The following is a 19919-nucleotide window of genomic DNA, read 5'->3' on the forward strand; positions in this document are numbered from 1 at the left end:
AGTGGTGAACAGGCAATAGTGGAATTAAAGGTATTGTTAACCGGTGGTGTCCTGAGCTTATTATTTTCCCCTTACACTTGTATATTGTAGGCCAACAGGAATTGCATTGCAATAGCTTCAAGTCACGATGTTCAAGAACTAGATGTTTCTGGAATTCTTGCTACACAGATCTATACTTGGGTTGATGATGATGTAGAAGTGGAAGCTAAAGGGTATATTTTTTCATTTGTTGGCTATATCTCCTAACATTGGCTTCTGTACATGAATTAATTTTTTTCTTAAAAATATAAAGCAGTATAGAAATGAAATGAATAATAATAATAATAATAATAATAATAATAAATGATAATGATACACTGTTAATTTCTTAATCCAACTAGTTTTTAAAAGTTATTAAAGCATTTATCTAAGAGTGTTATGGGATCTCCATCCTGATTTTCTTTATCTCCTCAGCCTTGGACTTTCCCCCTCTCTGTTTGCTTCAGTTCCCAGACCACCTTTCTCCCAATGTTAGCACTGCCTTTCTGTTACCCTTATTTGTTGTGGTTTTACAATCCACCTGTGTTGACAGAAGCAATCATTCCCCCCCCCCTTGGCAGCTGTTGGCTTAGCTGTCATGCTGTCTCAAAAGACTAGCCTGCTTTGACCCAGACACTGAAGTGGTTATATGGTCGCCTTAGTTCTGAATTCAAAGAGCCACGTATAAGCAGGCATCTGGTTAACGGCATTATGTTAACAGGATGCTGGACCAGATGGACCATTGGCCAGACCCAGCAGACTGTCAGGGACCATGCTGAGGAGGGTTGCACTGAGGAGAAATGGTGGGAGCCACCCCCTCCCCCTGCTCCTGAATATTTCCACGACAGTATAGATTTGGAACAGTGGTTTGCAGAGGGACATAGCTTAGAAGGCAGAAGCTGGGAAATAATGAATGGGGAACAGCTAGCAGAAGAAGAAACCCTGGGAGAGAGAGGGTTGACAGATTCACAGTCATTGAGCAGCATTCCTCCACCACCCTCCCCAAGGTCACAAAGAGCTCAGAAAGTCTCAGAACAGAAAGCGCAGAGGGTACAAACTCAGATTACAAGACATAGGAGTGATATAGATTAATTGGGACAGAGGGGTGTGTGATCCTTACCATTTCTAGGAGATGTGTTCTTTGTTCTCTTGCTGTGATTATTAAATATGAAATATTCTAACTGGCAAGGCATTCCTTTCATTTGATCTTCTAATCTACTACCACGGGGGGGGGGGGGAGGAAGCCGATTCCCTGAAGCCTGACGCAGACCCTTCTTACCATTTTACGGTAGCCTAAATTAGAGATGTTGCATTAAAATTTGCAGATGGGCTGAACAACTGCCGTTTCTTGCAACATAAATTTCTCATTAGAACATTTTCCTTTATAGAGCTGATGATTTCTTGGTTATCCATGCTCGTGATGACCTGGGAAACATTCAGGGAACTACTCCTTATACTCACAGCAATCCTGGCACTCCAATCAACATGCCTTGGCTTGGTAGTACCCAGACTGGCAGAGGTGCTGCTGTGGTGAGTCACCTGCGATAGAATAATCCTTGAATTACACACTATTACACACTTAATATTGAATATGGAATATTTAAGTTTTATTAGGTGTTATAAATCATATTCAGAATATATACACTTCTAATTCTTTTAAAGATTAATAATTACTTAAGAAACTCTCAGCACTTCTGTTATTGTGTGAATCCATACGTTTAACAGTTTTCTTCAGTGCAGACAATCCAAATGCTGTTGGAAACAAAAGCAAAGTTTAGTAATTGTGCATTGTCTAAGAACATGATATATCAGTTAAGAAGTTGCTGGTTGAATTCTCAATCCCTAATTGTAGCACAGAAATTATAAAACTAATCTGTCCATATATGGTGGTTGAAAATGTGACACAAATTCATGAAGCATTTTGAACATTCCAAAAGGTACCATGCTAATACTTAGTTTCCTCAGCTTGCCTCTTTTGCCATCGGTTCCTTTCAAAGGGCAGAAATGGAGAAGCAAGGCAAAGGCAGAGCCTGGTGCTGATGCCCATTATCCAGAAGTTTCTTATGCTGTGCAAAGGATAAACGTTGAGAGAGATCCAAGTTCAGCCTAGGGTTTACTTCCTTTCCTTCCTTCCTTGGCCATTTATTTCTAATTTTACACATGATTGAGCTCTCCTTTTTTGTTGTTGTTTGAGTTTCACTGATCTTCATGTCTGGCTCTTGATATGACCTTTGTACGTGGGGAGAATTTACTAGCTGTGGATCTTCCCATCATGGTGTTACAATGATAGAAAAGCTGTGTCTTGTAAAATTGTCCCTACAGCCACTGTTACTCCCAGTTAGTTTTATTTACTGCCTAGCCCAGTTTCCTTTAAGCAGAATAATTGATTACAAAACAGCATTGATATAGTACCTTTTAGAGCTTTCAAAATGCTTTGCATGCGTCATCTAATTGTAACCATTACAACAACTCTTTACAATAGGGGCAAGTCTTTCTGTGCCCTTACTATGGGGTGGGAGTGCTGAAACTGAGAGTCACTTACGAGTCCTCAGTTGTGTGTCTTGTGTTTTCATTTTCTTCAGGATTCTTTATCCATCTGTGTTTCACTTGGTCCAATGTAACTCAGTCCACTGTTGACTCCATCAACATCCCCTTGGATTCCCCAACCTCTCAGGACCTCTTCTTCCTTAGCTTTGGTTACCTTTCCATGCTGTCTCTAAAGCGATTCTGAAGTTTTAGTTCTGGTCCAACTGTTCTGACACTTTCCTCAGAAGAGAACACTAATGAAAACATCTCTCTACTTTTACTCCCCAACATTTTAAATCCTCACCGGTTCTGAGTTCTCACATCAGCTCTGCTAGTAGGAATCTGAGGCTGTGCAAGCTGCTTGCTATTACATTAGGAAAGCTCACTTGTTTTTTGTATTTTAAATTTTTGTATTTGTATCTTTATTACACTCTTTAGTTGATGATTCTTTTAAAGAGACATGCATGAGCCATTATGTGTATATTGGCCCAGAAGACGTTGGGCATTGGATATATTTTACAAACCTCATTCATGCCCTTTATTTCCTGATGGAGGAAAAATGGCAGGTTTAGCTGCAGTTATGTGAGTTAAAATTGCCAAACACAAAGCAAAAAAGATAAAACTTGATACAATTAGCAGGGATTAGCTTCAGTTTATAAAATATTGGAACTAGTTACTTAAAACAACTGCTTGAAAGGGTTCTATATGTATCCTCGGTTTTGATTTTTGTATCCATGCTCGGTCATTTTTGCCTTTGCAAAAAGTAGAGAAAATAAAGCAAAAGTAAAATGGATTACACTAAGATCTCGAAAAATCTCTAAGGCATGTGTATCTGAGCCCAGTGATACTGTAGGAAGATAGTAATTGCTCAGACAGTAGCAAGGCTGTGATCCTATGCACTGTAATTACCATATATCTTCTTTTGCTGCAAGGTTGAATTCTCACTTCAAATTTATGGTTTTTATGTAACATCCAAAGGGAGAACTTGGGCATCTTGCCCATGCTAAAGTATTTGCGCAACTTACACATCCACGTGGAAGGAATTTTGAGTACTCCCTTCAGCTGTTACACTAGGAAGACCAAAGCAAGTGTGCGGTATTCAGCAAAGCTGGATGTGTACATGTTTTGTTTTACCTAATCTTTTACCTAGAAATAGGCACTGCTAGCTATGGAAGAATGCCTCGTTCAAATGATATTGGCGAATGAAACACTTTCCTTAATGTGTCTGCCTTTTTGATGTAATTTAAACTCTGTTTTTGCTCCACATTTTTTCTCAAACTGCGGGCAAGGAACCACCAGTGGGCTTCATAGCCTTTTCGTGGGACTGACACTGTTCCCAGTAGCTGCTCACATGCACCGTGAGTGCATAAGCCCACACAGAAGCAAGAGGGGGTTGGAGAGTGAGATGTACCATGAAAAGTTGGAAAGGAGCAAAAGACACACACACACACAGAGGGGGGGGGGAGGACAGAGTGCCCAGCCAAATATGAGAAAAGGAGGAGGAGGGAATGGATGAACTGAGGGAGAAGGAAACATTTGGGGCTTGCTGCTGCTGCATCTTCTGACCCTTCCAAATTCCACACCCACACTCCAGTTCTCCTATCCTCCTGCTAATCACTTACCAAATCAAAATGCTTCTCCTCCCTCTTCTGAGGGGCAAAGAGGTACTGATGGAAAATAAAGAGATAAAAGGTTAATATTAAAAAATAGTAAAAAATAAACTTGGAGTAGAGAAGATGGGGATAAGAATTGGAGGAAGAAGCATATGTAAAAGCAACGGGGGCAGGGGAGACAAATTAAGTGTGAAAGGAGAAGCTGCAGAAGTATTTAGGATACTCCTTAAAAATTAGGCTTTATGAATGTGCCACATACCTGTGTCAATACCTTAACTACCTACTGTAATACATGCTCTTTAACCGAAGACTACTTAGATACATAATTTTCCAGTTAATGCAGATAAGTCACAACTAAATTTTCTGTGATTGATTAAATGCAAAACACAATGTTCTTCATTCCTAGTTAACTTCTGTAAAAGTTTGTTTGCCTCTCTCTTACATGCTTCTGCTTCTACCTCTGTCTTACTTACCTTACAATATACAGGAATATTCCAATAATTTTAATGGAATCAGAAAGGAATTGGCAAGAAAAGAGGTAAGAATGCAGCCTAGAGTGTCTCTGTTGGGACCCTTAGTCCTGTGGAACGAAAGCTCCCACACTCAGGGGTTATGTTCTGTTGATACCAGTGTGCACTAATGCTGAGGGAATTATGTAGCTTTCATTGACTTCCATCCATATTTCAGCCCCAAATTCATGAAGGTAAACAAACTTGGTAGCGTCTGCATTTTACATCACTAATTACTTTTAAAGGCTTCTGATCAATTTTGCAGCTTACCTATTTATTTTTGCACATCTAACAGATGATCAAGAAGGCTATCAATAATGTACGAAGAATGGCTTCCCACCCAACACTACCTTACTGTAAGTTTAATATTTCAAGGCCATTTTGATGTTTGCAATAGTCCCAATTTATTATGCAGTGTATGGAAAAAAATGTTTGAAAATATCCAACAAGGAAAAGTGCCCCTTGTTTAAAAAGATGGAGGAAAAAACCAGCGTACTTGTAGGCGGCTATAATTCTTAATTCAGATTGAATCTGTTTTTGGCCATTTTAACTATACCTTAGTTTTAAAGAAGTGTTGAAGTTTTATGGATTATTTTTTATTCCAGATTTGACAGGTGCTCAGGATGGCAGTGTGAGAATGTTTGAGTGGGGTCATTCTCAGCAAATTACATGTTTCCGGTCTGGTGGCAACTCCAGGATTACACGGATGAGATTCAATTATCAAGGCAATAAGGTAGCCTCCCTTTTGTATCTCATAGAGATTTTTTTTTTAAAAAAATGTGTTTCTATGAAATGCTCTGGTTGCTCCTTCCAGTAGCTTAGGATACAATAAGTTTAAATCACTTCCCAACCTTTTTTGGGCTATGCCCCACCTAATCTCTAAAATCCTGAGCCCCCCCCCCCCAGTAACATATAATTCTTATTATTCAAAAAGTGAACTCCTATTCACGTGGAGGAAGCCTAAAAGGCCATTCACTGTTAATAACTCATTCTAGAATTGCCCCCCTTAAAAATCAAATGGCCCCCCTGTGGGGTGTGTGCCCCACATTGGGAACCACGGGTTTAAACGTTTAGGATACAATAAGTTTAAATGTATGGGCAATATAGAAACACACAAACACAAACACTATATGTTGGAACTGCATATATATTCATATTCTTAATGTTGTTGTTTTTCCCCAGTTTGGGATCGTTGATGGTGATGGGTTTATAAGTCTGTATCAAACAAACTGGAAAACGTCTCTACTTAATGGAAGCACACCCAAACCATATTTGGTGAGCCTAAAAAGTCTCCCCTCCCCCCAGCTTGCTTTTGTTTGATAGCACCATGACATTGAAAAGCTGTATTTTAATTGTTATAAGCTGCTTATATTCTTGACTGTACTTTCCTCCTATGCTTTGCACACATACTTTGAAGTAAATAGTTGTGAGACATTAAACATCTATTGTTAAATATACTTGGTTGAAAAATTGCAGGTTTTGTGCTCTTTCTTCTTCTCTAACCCACAAGCCAAATGGCAAACCACTTCTGAAACGGGGACTTTCTAAAAGTATGTTATGATATGGTTAAGGGACCTTCTGTTCAATGAAAAGTAGTAAAACGAAACAAAAAACACCTTACCAGCTTTGGCTGGTATGATAGATGTGACTATTCCTGGACTGGGAGAGCTTGACCGTAATAGTTGTGGCATTGGGACTTCAAGATGGGAATAATGCAATGCACTATGAATGTTACGGTTCCCTTGCAGTTGACCCAGAAACTGCAGTTAGGGCAGAAGACTGCATGCTACATGGTTGCTGACAGATGCGAGATCTTATCAGCATTTAATACTCCTGCCATACTGGCTGAGGATTTGTTACTGGGCCAAATTCAAGTTGTTACTATGACTATGGAAAGCCCTTAGACAATCTCATACATGTTACTGTTTATAAGACCAAATTATATATTACTTTTATTTCCAACCTTTACTTACTAATGCCCGTTACAATTTCCAGACATGGCAGTGCCATAACAAAACAGCCAGTGACTTCGTTTTCATCAGCTCTTCATCTTTGATAGCCACAGCTGGGCAGTCTACTGACAACAGGTACTGAAATTTGTTCCAAGATCACAGTGGTAAACTGAGTGCAAATGAAAAAAGTACTTTTTATGTTGGGCTGTGCCAGTGGCGGCTTGCAGTAGGGGAAAGTGCTTCCGCTCGCACAAGGTGGGACACTTGAATTTCACCAGTTCCACCAGCCAGTGGGGTAGCGTGGGTTGTCAGCACCCGGGGCAAGGCAAGTAATTTGCGCCCCCTAACCCGTGGATTTGCGCCCCCTAACCCGTGGATTTGCGCCCCCTAACCCTAACCCCCAGATGTTGCGCCCGGTGCGGCCGGCCCCCCCTGCACCCCCCACGCTACGCCACTGCCACCAGCCCTCTGCAGTCCTCGACCCCATATTTCACACTACTTAGGAGGGCCCCTCCAGTCCTTGAGACCAGCTTATCGGAGTGCACAGGAAACTACAGTAGGTAGGAGAGAATTGGCAAAAAGGAATTATCCTGCCTTGCACAAATGATTTCTACAAGCATAAAACCACCAAACACAGCAGACCCGTTAAAATTAATGCATCGAAATTATAGCCATGAATTTCAGTGGGTCTACTCGGAGTAGAACTTAATTATTATTGCAACAGTGTCATTCCCTCAGAGCCAATCTGTCAAGGGCTGCAGATAGGCAGTCCATTTTATCCGATGCAGGAAGCGTTATCCTGATATAGTGAAGTAGACACACTGTATACACACAAACACTATTTGATGTGTATAAAAAGGGAGGGCACCAGCAAGTGCAATTCAGAAAAGTTTATTTGATTGTTTTTATCTTTCTCTTTTTTAGAAATATTTGTCTCTGGGATACTCTGGTTGCACATTCTAGTAGCTTAGTGCATGGTAAGTTTAACGCATATATGCAAACAATTTAAAACTAAAGATTTATATGTGGCTAGATAATTGTTATATTTCCCATAAAGTTTGCTACATTCTTTATGAAGCTTCTGCAAAACAAATACTGTGGTCTAGATTTACATTCTTGTTCCTTGTTTAGTCTTATCCTCACAAATCACTATTCATTTTACATGCAATCAACTGACCAATAGATTATTGGAACTTGTGCTGGAGCTTATTGGCAACATCTTGTCGAATATGTGCATTATTAATAGAGGACAAATTTCTTGTGGTTCCTCGTAGTCATTTGCTTAGGGAGGGAAACTCTCTGCATCCCATGAACCATGTGCATGAGAGCCAACAGGAGAATCAGTAACATTTTAGTTTCTTTGGACTTGAGTTTGGCACTTTAAAACCAGGTTTAATATTGCAGTTCATGTGCGCTATTATTGTTACACAAAGCTTTATACAAGACTACAAATAAAATACTAATACTAATTTTATTTTATTGATTTGGATTTTAGCCTTTACTTGTCATGATACTGGAGCAACTGTCTTAGCATATGCCCCCAAACACCAGCTATTAATATCAGGTGGCAGAAAAGGCTATACCTGTTTAATAGATCTTCGGCAAAAGCAGCAACGACAATTTTTCCAGAGTCATGATTCTCCAATTAAAGCAATTGCTGTGGATCCCACAGAAGAATATTTTGTCACAGGATCTGCTGAAGGAAACATAAAGGTAACACATTGTAAAATTCCATTTTATTACACATTCATTACAGCATTGCCTAAGAATTATATTGAGTAGGACTTTCATGTTTTGTTCTCTTCTGCTTTTTCCCTAGACCTAAGACTATTTACTATTGCCTTAACTATAAATTCGTTTTTATTTAAAATATTTATACCCTGCCTTTCTTTATAGAAGTTGAATTAGGCTTGCAGTACAAACCATAAAATGAAATATATATTAAAAAAACACAATAACCAATGTTACAGTATTGATGAAGTAATTTTAGTACGAGATAATGGATTAAGCAAACAATATTATCCTTGTAATAGCAAAAACAAACCCACATATTGAAATATTTTTCTTTGTGTTTTTAGGTATGGAGTCTATCTAACTTTGGTCTTCTTCACACTTTCATCAATGAACATTCTCGACAGTCTATTTTCAGAAATCTTGGGACAGGTGTCATGCAGATTGAGACAGGACCAGCAAATCACATATTCTCATGTGGAGCTGATGGGACAGTAAAGATGAGAATCTTGCCAGATCGATTTAGCTCACTCAGTGAAGTATTGAAAAGTGATGTGAAATTCATGCTCTAGTATGGTGTTAATACTGAAATATATTTTATAAGTGGGTAACAATTGTATGTAAAGTATGTTGATGATTGTACAGCTAACACCACAGTAACATTTTTCGATGTTTATATTTATTTCTTGGCGCTTCAGTCCTCGATGCACTGATGCCTTAAAGATTTAATAAGTTCCTTCTGGTTTTGCCTAAACCATATGCGATCATTCAGTAAAGGTTTAAAATATGTATGTTGCTGAAGTTTTTTATGTATGTTGCTGTGTTTTTAATTTGTAGGTGAATGTGGTCTTTTTTCATTTATTCTTCTCTAAAGACCCATACCATAAGGAAGCCTTATGACGTTAGCCTGATAAATACAACTATCTGTTGCCAAATTCCTCCTCCTAGCTAGCTATGAGTATGGGTTGTACTTGTCTAAAATAAGCACCTCTTGAGAGTTGAGCCACCGCTGCTACCTAATCCCTGGAATCCAAGTTGATCATTGTTGCAATTTGAACTCTGTACGCAGAGCTAAGAATTGAAGGATAGACTTTGTGTCGGAACTTTCCATGCTTGAACGGCTGCTATCAGGATGGCAGTCTTTTCCTTAAACCAAGAGACATACAGAATATATATTTTTATCTAAGCCCTGTTTAAAAAATATGCAAATATTATGTGATTATCTCTCTCATAAAACTGTTTAAGAATTATATTTAAAGAAAACAATACATGAACCTTTAGTGTTGATGAAATGAACCATAGGAATGTGCTGCATAGGATACTGAATGCAAATTGCTCTTTTGTAAAATGCTGAGTGTTTCAGGAAATAGACAAATAATGCGATTTACTCTTTCTGGTGAATTTGTTTTCATTTAGCCCAAAGATGCTGTTCTCTCCCCAGCACTTAGATCATAGTGTTTACCTTGTAACTGCCTTTCTGAAGCAAATTTAGAAAATACTGCAAAAGAAAATGACTAATCTGGGGTATGAAATATACTATAGATTTATAATGGGGGAAATCAAAGTATATTGAAATAAGATTTTCACGTTTCTTTTGCCAAAATGTAAAAAGTGTATACACTAACTGTTTTGACCAAAATAGAGAAATGCACAAAGCCTTCAATGTTTTCTATGTGCTAAAACAACTATTCTGGGTTACTCTTTCATTTTAGAAGTGTAGAAAAGTATGTAAACTAGATAAGAGACTGGTTACTCAAATGCAAATAATATACTTTTTGCTATAATATTGGGGGTGGGAACAGTGTCAATACAATGCTAATTGTAAAAAAAATATATATGTCTGGGAATGGATGCTGTAAATAAAACAAAAATGAAGGGCTTGTATAATGAATTTTGTAATATTCTCAGGACACATACTTTAACATTTTAATTTTAATATTTTGTAACATTTTATATGATTTTAAATGTAATTTTTTGCAGATTTCTGTGCAAGGAGCAGAGGGGTGGTTTCTAAGCACTTAGCCTGCATTTAAATTTGTGCAATAACATATATGCTACTATTGTAGAGAAGAAATGCTAGTGGCATTTCAAAGAACTAGCACAGTTGTTTGATACATTGAATTTTAATCATTTTTCCTCTGAAATTCCCATGAATCAATTGATGTTTTAAGACACAATGATCAGGCCATGGGGTGACTTGGTGACAATAGCTCTATCATGTGCCATGAAGCAGTCACATGACTGGAAGGCATGCCTTTTAATACCCTACTTATGAAGGAAGTAGCACCAGCAAATAAGTGCTTGGAGTGGCCTGTAGAGTGGCCTATGTCCCTTGTGGGGCTTCTATAAAGTCATCAACAAGGATGATACATGCTAGGGTTATGGAAAGTTATGCTTATGTTGGACTGCACAACTATTTTGGAGCAGATCATGAGTTTGAGTGCTGTGACGATTATATTTCATATATGTATTAAAGCATTTCCTCTTTAAACACTGTCACCCTTCACATTTTAATTCAAAAGACAAATATGGGGAAATGATTTCAACGTTAAAGAGACAAACCCTAATTTTCCAGTTTCTGAGTTTTATATTTGAATCACAAAGGCAGCCAAGCATACTGAAAATTTACAGTCCAGGGTACCAGCAGTTCAGACTTTTTTTAAAAAAAATTAAATAAATTTAAGATGGAAATTTATATTTTGAGAAGTACTATTATTTTTCAGTAAAACTTTTGACAAGTTGCACTTTAAGTATGCCAATATTCCAATATTGTGTACACTTCTGCACTTCTACAAGGAAAATGGGTGAATGAGTGTGTTTGTGAAGAATACTCCTCAGCTAATAACTCAAATTTTGTAATATTGTCATGTATTTAGTACCCACCCATAATGCCTAAATAAAAAGTCGTGTAGAGAATCATTGTTCCAAAATGCCATAGTTGCTATGAACTTTTTATGAAGACTCTTTCCTTAGCGTGAAGGTCATTTTAAGGATATTAATGTTATGTCTGTCCCCTCGATTTATTCCCTCCCACCTTTCTTTTTTGTGCTCCTAGTGAAGAGGTTGAAGCATGCAACTTCTGAGTCTGAAACTAACCGCTGTTCCCTCTTACATCTGAACTCAAGGAATTGTGGTTCGTTTCAAATGACCAGGATATGAGACCGTAGTTTAAACAAACCATAATTCCTTGAAATTGGGTGTAACAGTTTGTTTAAGCTGGATCATTCTACTCATCTTTTGGTATACTTAGTTCAGTGCTCAATCTGGCTCATTCACAAACTGGGGAAACCATGGTATGATGTTGAAGATTGGTAAGGTGTGCACTTTTCCCCACCCTTCTAATCAATTTGTTGCTGAAATATAGATTTCATACATGATCATGAATTTGTACCAAGAGTGGTTAACACATCAGACTGAAAGCAAAGGAAGGAATTCAGTGTCACACTCTTCTGATGCAAAACTTATCAGCTTGCTAGACACCACAATCCGCATGCTGTTATGGGGTTCTCCTGACCCCTGCAGGCCACTTTGGGGGACGACATGGGGACACAGGTGGTGCTGTGAGTTGAACCACAGAGCCTAGGGCTTGCCAATCAGAAGGTCGGCGGTTCGAATCCCCGTGACGGGGTGAGCTCCTGTTGCTCGGTCCCAGCTCCTGCCAACCTAGCAGTTCGAAAGCACGTCAAAGTGCAAGTAGATAAATAGGTACTGCTCCGGTGGGAAGGTAAACGGCGTTTCCGTGCACTGCTCTGGTTCGCCAGAAACGGCTTAGACATGCTGGCCACATGATCCAGAAGCTGTCTGTGGACAAACGCCGGTTCCCTCAGCCTATAGAGCGAGATGAGTGTGCAACCCCAGAGTCGTCCGCAACTGGACCTAACGGTCAGGGGTCCCTTTACCTTTACTTACCGGTATATAGAGCATTTATTAAAACACTTTATGCCACTGTTTGGCTGTAACAAGGCACTTTACAAGAAAAGGAAGAACAAAAATCGAATTGGCACAGTAACAGAAAACATTGAATACTAAGACAAAGTTAAAACCTCCAGTGTCAAGTTAAAATTCATTCAAAGCCATGCTGCCTTAAAATACGTATGCTGTGTGTATGATGTAAACCAGGTTTTTCTTCACACGTGTGTAATGGCACTTCCTGTGTATGCGTGTTTGTTCCTCTCAATGCAATGTTGATTAGTAGAATTCTTGGGCAAAATCTCCTGTATGAATGGGACTACAAAATACTATGAAGTACAGAAGATTCTTTGTTTACTTCATTTTCCATTCTTCTGCGCGCTGTCCCATCTGGTACCTGCAGGCCAGAAGATTGGATCTTGCTTCTGTTTGGGAGGAACAGCACTTTCATTTAGCAAAGTGGAACCCAGGAACTGTGCAGAAAGCCTAAAGTGTTTGGCTGTTTCCCAACATAACCATTTAATAAGAGGGTGTATGATGATGAACGTTAAAGAAAATTCTTCCTTACATGAGCATAATTGCTAAGTTCTTGTTCACAGCTTAGACTTTCAAGATGTTGAAAAGATAAGAGTGATGGGAGTGAGGAAACTTTACATCTGTAACCTGTGCTTATCTGGGCATCTCCTTAGTGCATCTTCTCTGGGCACCAAGGAGTGTTCGGAGGTAACGAGACTCTTTCTTGGTGCTATTTCAAGAGGTGCTTGCTGGTGGCTTCTTCAGCTACTGTGGTCATTAAGAATGCTATCATGCATATTCTAGAAAAAGAGGTGTCAGAACTCACCATGAACGCCTCCCCTGTGACAATGGCACCCACCTGAGAGGTGTCAGAACTAGGTTACAGTGAGTTCTGGCTGAACAAAAGCCCTGCTGTCCTGTATTGAGCAAGCTGTATGGAGCCTGGAAAGTAAAGGTAAAGGGACCCCTGACCATTAGGTCCAGTCGTGACCGACTCTGGGGTTGCGGCGTTTATTGGCCGAGGGAGCCGGCGTACAGCTTCCGGGTGATGTGGCCAGCATGACTAAGCTGCTTTTGGCGAACCAGAGCAGCGCACGGAAACGCCGTTTACCTTCGCACCTATTTATCTACTTGCACTTTGATGTTCTTTCGAACTGCTAGGTGGGCAGGAGCTGGGACCGAGCAACGGGAACTCACCCCATCATGGGATTTGAACCACCGACCTTCTGATCGGCAAGTCCTAGGCTCTGTGGTTTAATCCACAGCACCACCTGCGTCCCATGGAGCCTGTAGGTTTCAGCTAAAACTCCCCATCACTGAGCATTGGAAATTGGCCCACACCTAGCTGAGGCTGATGGGAAGTTGGGAATCTAGCAATTTCGAACGTGAAACATCAAGGCTGGGATCCAGAGAAGGGGCCTGCCTTTGTATGAGACAGCATCATGCAACAGGAGTTTTGCTTGCTGTTTTGGTGTGTCTCTGCAGTGCAAGGGGCTTTGCAATCCCTATGTTTAGCAGAGCTGCTTTCTGTAAGGATTGGCTGTGCAGTCAAATTTCCCATGGGAAACTCAGTCACGCAGCTGATGGGTGGTGACTTCAACCCTGCTTTCCACAGGGTTCTGCTGCACAAACTTTCCATAAGGAACTTGGTTCTGCAGCTCTCTCCGGCCCAGTCTCTGCCTGTCCCACACCTAACATCCCATATGACATCAGGTGTGGATCACAGGATTTGAGGGAAATGGTTCTGCAGGCCACATTGGGACCTATGCTGGTTCCCCACCCTGATGTAGCAGTTGGCACTGACCAAGACAAGTTGTGTTTTTAAGCTGAACAGCAACTTTTGACTTAGGTGTTACTTGCAGCAGTTACTTAGCCCTATCCTATATGTGGATGGTACTGAACCCTTTAGATTTGATCCCTGATGGGAAAAAACCCATTACTTTCAAGTGATTGTATCGCTTGCTTGAACAAAACCATCATTTCAGTTTCTAAATTAGAAACTACAGAATTACTATTCCCCCCCAATCACATCAAGTATGAACTTTCAAAAATAGTTCATGTGGAAGGCTTGAACTGAAGGTGGACTGTTAGTTACTGGGTTTTCTTATGAAGGGAAAGAGGGCCAGCAGTGGTGTATTTTTCTTTCTTTTCTCTCTCCCTCCCACTGAAAACATTTTGCCATTTTCTCAATGGCAATACTGCTTTGAAATGTTGCACAATTTGCTGCACCAGACACCACTTCGTGCCTTTATGCCTTCCAGGAAGGGCAGGGGAAAGAAGGGGGTTTTTTTGTTTTTGTTTCTGAGCATCTGAAGATATTACACAAGATCTTGCAGTATTTTTTTTTAAAGTCTCACATAATGTCAGAGTTAACCTGCAGAAAGCTCAGTGTATTATGCTACTTTTTTAAAAAAAATGGTGGAAAATTTTACTTTAGAATTTCTCAAGCACTGGTGAAAAATGCTATACAAATCTAATGATCTGGAGATCACTGTTAGGATACAGTGTGTTTGTGCAATGCAACCACTCATTTTACTCATTGATTTGCTGTCCCTAGGCAGATTGGCATTTTTTTTAAAAAGCAGGTGCCTTGAAATGTATCATTAAAGAAAATTAAGTCAGTTGTAATTCACGAATACCAAGTTACGCTTTCAATCTCTCAAAGCTTTTCAAGCAACTGTTGGACAGACATTTTAGGATCTCAACAAGACATGCAAAGAAAGAAGCCTCTGAAACAACCAGCCTTGTCTGCCCACCAGTTAAATATGTCTAATCAGATATGCTACCTGCACTAAAAACACTGGGCATCTGTTTTCTGTGGTGTTAGATGTGGTCATCTGGATCCAGCCCAGCTGTGCAATATTTCTACTTTGAGTTGCACTCTGATAGCTTTACTCGATAACCCATCTCCTTCTGTTATAAGGAATAACTTAGGAATTGTAAGATTACAATTTAAAATAAAAGTAATTATGCTAGGTGATTGCTTAGGCTTAAACAACAATTCTTTTAAAAGGTTTCATCAGATGAGTGAACAGTTGCTCTAGCTTAATAGCATATTTATACATAGCAATGTCTTAAAGCGTCTCAGTGCAAAAGAGTGTGCAATAGAATCAGTTTGTCTTGAGAATCAGGGAAGCAAAACATCTGGGGTTGCCAATTTTCAAGACATACAAAGTCGCCTGATAGACTGCCGACTCAGAGCCTGAACCAAATCCAGGACATTTGCTTTAAAAATGTTAAATTCTCCCCAGTTGGGCTTGTAGGATCCCCCATAGAAGACATGTCCTCCCTCGTCCCCGCTCCTGCTGAGCCATGTGGAGTCTGGCACTCTGGACCCCGCCGTGACCCAGGCAGCCCTGGTGCCCCAGGAGGGCGGCTTCCTTGGCGTCTCAGAGGAAAGACAGTCCAAGCTGTAAGGTGAAGTTCACGACAGCATGCACTGCTCACCGAAAAGCTGTTTCTCAGAAGGTTGCCTTACCATGAGTGCTGTATACCAGAACATGCTGCAGCTGAGCCAGTGGGCTTCCTTGAGCCCCAGAGAAAGAGACACGCTCACTGGGGAAATGGTGAGGTTCGTTCCATGGTGGAGCTCTGCCCAGCATTGGTAGAGAGAGAGGGCAAACTCCGTGTTCAGGTTCTGTGGTTCATGGTGTCAGTATAAAAGCTGTCCTGGCCCTGCTCTCTCTCCAGGTCTTCAGATATTATGTCATCTCAATGGAAAAGAAGAGAAGGCTAGAAATTATAACTGTTTTTAGGGACTTTCTTATATACCCTGAACATATCCTTGGAAATAGACATTGCCTTCATGTTTTCCTGGGGTTTTCAGTTCTGGCTGGCAGGAGGTCTGCAGCGCCTACAGGGAAACAAAGAGTCACATGGGATATGTTTATTTTCTGAACCTCAAAACAGGACTCAGACAGTTACAGAGAGACCTTTCCTAAGAAGCCTTATTTAGGGACTAATATTACTCGGGACGCGGGTGGCGCTGTGGGTAAAAGCCTCAGCGCCTAGGGCTTGCCGATCGAAAGGTCGGCGGTTCGAATCCCCGCGGCGGGGTGCGCTCCCGTTGCTCGATCCCAGCGCCTGCCAACCTAGCAGTTTGAAAGCACCCCCGGGTGCAAGTAGATAAATAGGGACCGCTTACTAGCGGGAAGGTAAACGGCGTTTCCATGTGCGGCTCTGGCTCGCCAGATGCAGCTTGTCACGCTGGCCACGTGACCCGGAAGTGTCTGTGGACAGCGCTGGCCCCCGGCCTCTTGAGTGAGATGGGCGCACAACCCTAGAGTCTGTCAAGACTGGCCCGTACGGGCAGGGGTACCTTTACCTTTACCTTTATTACTCTGGAAGATACATCTATATGCAGAAGCGTTTTACCTTTTTTGTCCTCTGAAAGAGGGGTCCAGAGGGGAAGAGGGAGGGGGAGGTTGTGGGTGAGGAGGAGGTCTCAGGGAGAGGCAAAATCTTATTTCTCTTTCCGAACCAGGAAAACACTTTTCTCAGCCTTGAAAGCCTAGAAAAGAAAGAGAAAAATGTGAGAAATGGGGCCCACAGTTAGTACTCTCCTGATCTACGTTCCTAAACTGGTTTTGGCATTCATGCCTCAAAGCTCAAGAGAAATTCACTATCATCACAGAATGCAGATGCTGAGAGAAATCCTACTTACATGTCTATCTTCTTTCTGTAACAAACACAAAATGATCCAACCACAGGAGCTCACCAGGCCTTTTTGCACTCTGGAGACCAGTGAGCCAGCAGAGGGAGGGGTCACAATGGCTTCTGCAAATCTGGGGCTGTCCCTGGAAAATAGGGACACTTGGCGGGTCTGCTGAGGTGCCCAGATGGGAGACCACCAGAGAACCCATGATATGGTGCTTAGAATTATACAGACAAAAAATACTTTGTAAATAAATACATATATAGAAGGAAAGGAAAAGCTATTAACCCCCTCCCCTCCAAACCACTAGTTTCCTTCACAATGGGAATCAATGTTTGATGTGAGTTAAATGGCATATTTGGGCCTTGAGCTCTTTCAGTATAGAGCTGGGATGGAGAACCTGTGGCCATCTAGATCTTGTTGGACTCGTTTCAGATCCTGGCAGCATAATGGTCAGGAATCTTAGCTATAATAATAATTAAAAATTTTATTACTTATACCCCACCCATCTGGCCGGTCCTCCCCAGCCACTCTGGGAAGCTTCCAATAGGATATTAAAAACACAATAAAACATCAAACATTAAAAAACTTCCTTAAACAGGGCTGCCTTCAGATGCCTTCTAAAAATCAGATAGTTGTTTATTTCCTTGACATCTGGTGGGAGAGTGTTCCACAGGGCAGGCACCACTACTGAGAAGGCCCTCTGCCTGGTTCCCTGTAACTTTAGTTTTTGCAATGAAGGATCTGCCAGAAGGCCCTCGGAGCTGGACCTCAGTGTCTGGGCTGAACGATGGGAGTAAAGATACTCCTTCAGGTATACTGGGCCGATGTTGCAATCCAACATCTGAATGGCCACATGTTCTCCACCCTGACCTACAGAGGTGTCTATGCCCAGTATGTGGATGTTGGGGCCAGGGATCCTTTGTACTCAACGCCCCCCTTCAAGTGATTAATGTATCCAAGTGCTATGGTCCATCTTCAAATTTTGTATTTTAAACACTATGAGAGCAGAGTGGAGCAAGCACAAAGTTAGTTTCTCAGGTGAGGAGGAGGAGGAAAATAAGTATCTTTCTCCAAACGGGTCCTATGACCAATGTTTAATACTCTACTTGAGCTGTGATTGTGCCACATATATAAAACATTTGGATTTTTATTTTGTCTTCTATGTCAGCCAGGAAGACTGCTTCTGCTTCAGACTTAAGAACTCTAGGACTGCCAGAAGCTTTTCACCTGAAGCAGACTAATATGCTTTTAATTATTGTGCACTAGTAGGAAGTTTGTGAGATAAATGCTGCAACATTGCAAAATTAGAAAGCAAGACAAACAGGAGACTTGACACCTGTGACAGCAATTTAAAACTGCATTTTTCAGACAGAAGATGAGTCGTCTCTTTTCTCTCTCAGGATTAGGTAGGTCTTTTTAGGCTTTCCTAAATAGGTGAAGACTGTGGATCTAAAGGGAGGGTTTTAAATTGGAAGTGCAGCTGATTAATAAGGGAATCTGTAGTTGCAAGAAAAGGGGAGCCAGGGTATCAAGCGCCTAAAAGCCAGAAATTTCAATGTTTCCGTTTACTATGAAAAATAGCATTTAAACTTAATTTAGAGCCTCTTACTTTCTGCCTTTTACAGTTCTTGTTTTTAAACTTCTGTATAGTATTTTGTATGTTTTAGTAGAAAAAGTGTGTGGTTTATTTAAAGAGCTAAAACCCAGAATTTTACTCATATATATTGTTTTCCTAGGACTTCTGAAAGTTTGTACAGTATTTGTGCTCAGCCTCATTACAGTCTGAATTGGTATATTGGAGACAAGATGCCCTTTAGGGTCACTTCCATTGCTAGTTCCAAGATTGTTTGTTGCTTTCCCCCCTTAACAGACGGGGAGCTGAAGCTACAATAATGGCAAATTATCTGGGACCATATAATACAGCAGGTCTAAGTTTAGCCTACTTCCCATATTGCTATATAAATGCTAAAGAGAATACCAACAACTTTTTGTTGTTGTTTCAAGGTCCTTCAAGACTCCTTTCATGACAAAGCAAACCCAAAGCCCACTACCTCTTTATAAATATTGTGCACTTCCAAATATTACTTCCAATACATCACCAAACTGTAGGATGAATGATGACAGGGATTCCTACAGGTTGCTTTATTCTGGAATGAAATTATTCAGGAAATATGAAAGATTGTTAAAACACATATTCAAATTTCTCCCCAGTTATCCCTACTAAATAAGAGGGCATGAATACATTTTGCCAAAAGGAACTTTTGACATAGGTGCTGCCAGGATCCCTATAGCAAAATAGTGGAAATTATAAAAAATAATGAATATGGACTATATACTTATGGCATAAAAAAATCTATTGGAATTTAGTTATTGAAGAAAAATAGCACATACCTGTAAATCTGAAGCTAAACTGTATCTCTCACCACACTATCTACAGAAAGATGGTTGTGATTTTAAATTGGGTGTCATTATTTAATAAGTTTAGGTTTTGTATGCCCAGCTGGATATATTGTTGATTTTTTGTTATTGTGTTGTGTGTGCGTTGGGGGTATGTATTATGCATACACAAGTGGGAACTGCAGCAAAATGTTGTAGCATAGTCCAGACCCCATAAGAGGCAGTCTGGTACACCTTTTTGAACCTTGGGAACTTTAGTTTACATATCAGAGCTATGATTCCCAGCATTCTTAAACTACAGTTCCCAAGAATATTTGGGGGGAGTCATGCACTTTAAATAGATGGCATGTACACATTGAGATAGGGACGCGGGTGGCACTGTGGGTTAAACCACAGAGCCTAGGACTTGCCGATCAGAAGGTCGACAGTTCAAATCCCCGCAACGGGGTAAGCTCCTGTTGCTCGGTCCCTGCTCCTGCCAACCTAGCAGTTCAAAAGCACGTCAAAGTGCAAGTAGATAAATAGGTACGGCTCTGGCAGGAAGGTAAATGGCATTTCTGTGCGCTGCTCTGGTTCGGCAGTCATGCTGGCC

General features: G+C 40.6%; 1 protein-coding gene and 1 long non-coding RNA gene across 5 annotated transcripts in view; one reads left to right on the top strand and one right to left on the bottom strand.

Annotated features, from left to right (window-relative positions):
* DMXL1 (Dmx like 1) overlaps positions 1-11265 on the top strand; it is a 69569-nt gene extending 58304 nt beyond the window's left edge. For 2 of the 4 annotated variants that reach the window (XM_053408557.1, XM_053408555.1), the window contains 10 exons: positions 91-212; positions 1407-1548; positions 4645-4695; positions 4962-5022; positions 5272-5399; positions 5849-5941; positions 6662-6753; positions 7543-7595; positions 8114-8331; positions 8697-11265. In XM_053408557.1, the coding sequence (XP_053264532.1) occupies positions 91-212; positions 1407-1548; positions 4645-4695; positions 4962-5022; positions 5272-5399; positions 5849-5941; positions 6662-6753; positions 7543-7595; positions 8114-8331; positions 8697-8921 (1185 nt within the window). In that variant the 3' untranslated portion in view covers positions 8922-11265. The remainder of the gene's footprint in view (positions 1-90; positions 213-1406; positions 1549-4644; positions 4696-4961; positions 5023-5271; positions 5400-5848; positions 5942-6661; positions 6754-7542; positions 7596-8113; positions 8332-8696) is intronic. The other 2 variants (XM_053408556.1, XM_053408558.1) reach the window with 1 other exon arrangement.
* Positions 11266-16670: 5405 nt separating this feature from the next.
* Positions 16671-19902, bottom strand: LOC128423434 (uncharacterized). The gene is made up of 2 exons (XR_008332753.1): positions 16937-19902; positions 16671-16783 (listed from the first exon to the last, which is right to left on the bottom strand). It is a non-coding gene; the product is annotated as an uncharacterized LOC128423434 (long non-coding RNA).
* Between the last annotated feature and the right edge of the window lie 17 nt (positions 19903-19919).

This window comes from Podarcis raffonei, chromosome 11 (assembly GCF_027172205.1).
Source record: "Podarcis raffonei isolate rPodRaf1 chromosome 11, rPodRaf1.pri, whole genome shotgun sequence".
Lineage (NCBI taxonomy): Eukaryota > Metazoa > Chordata > Lepidosauria > Squamata > Lacertidae > Podarcis > Podarcis raffonei.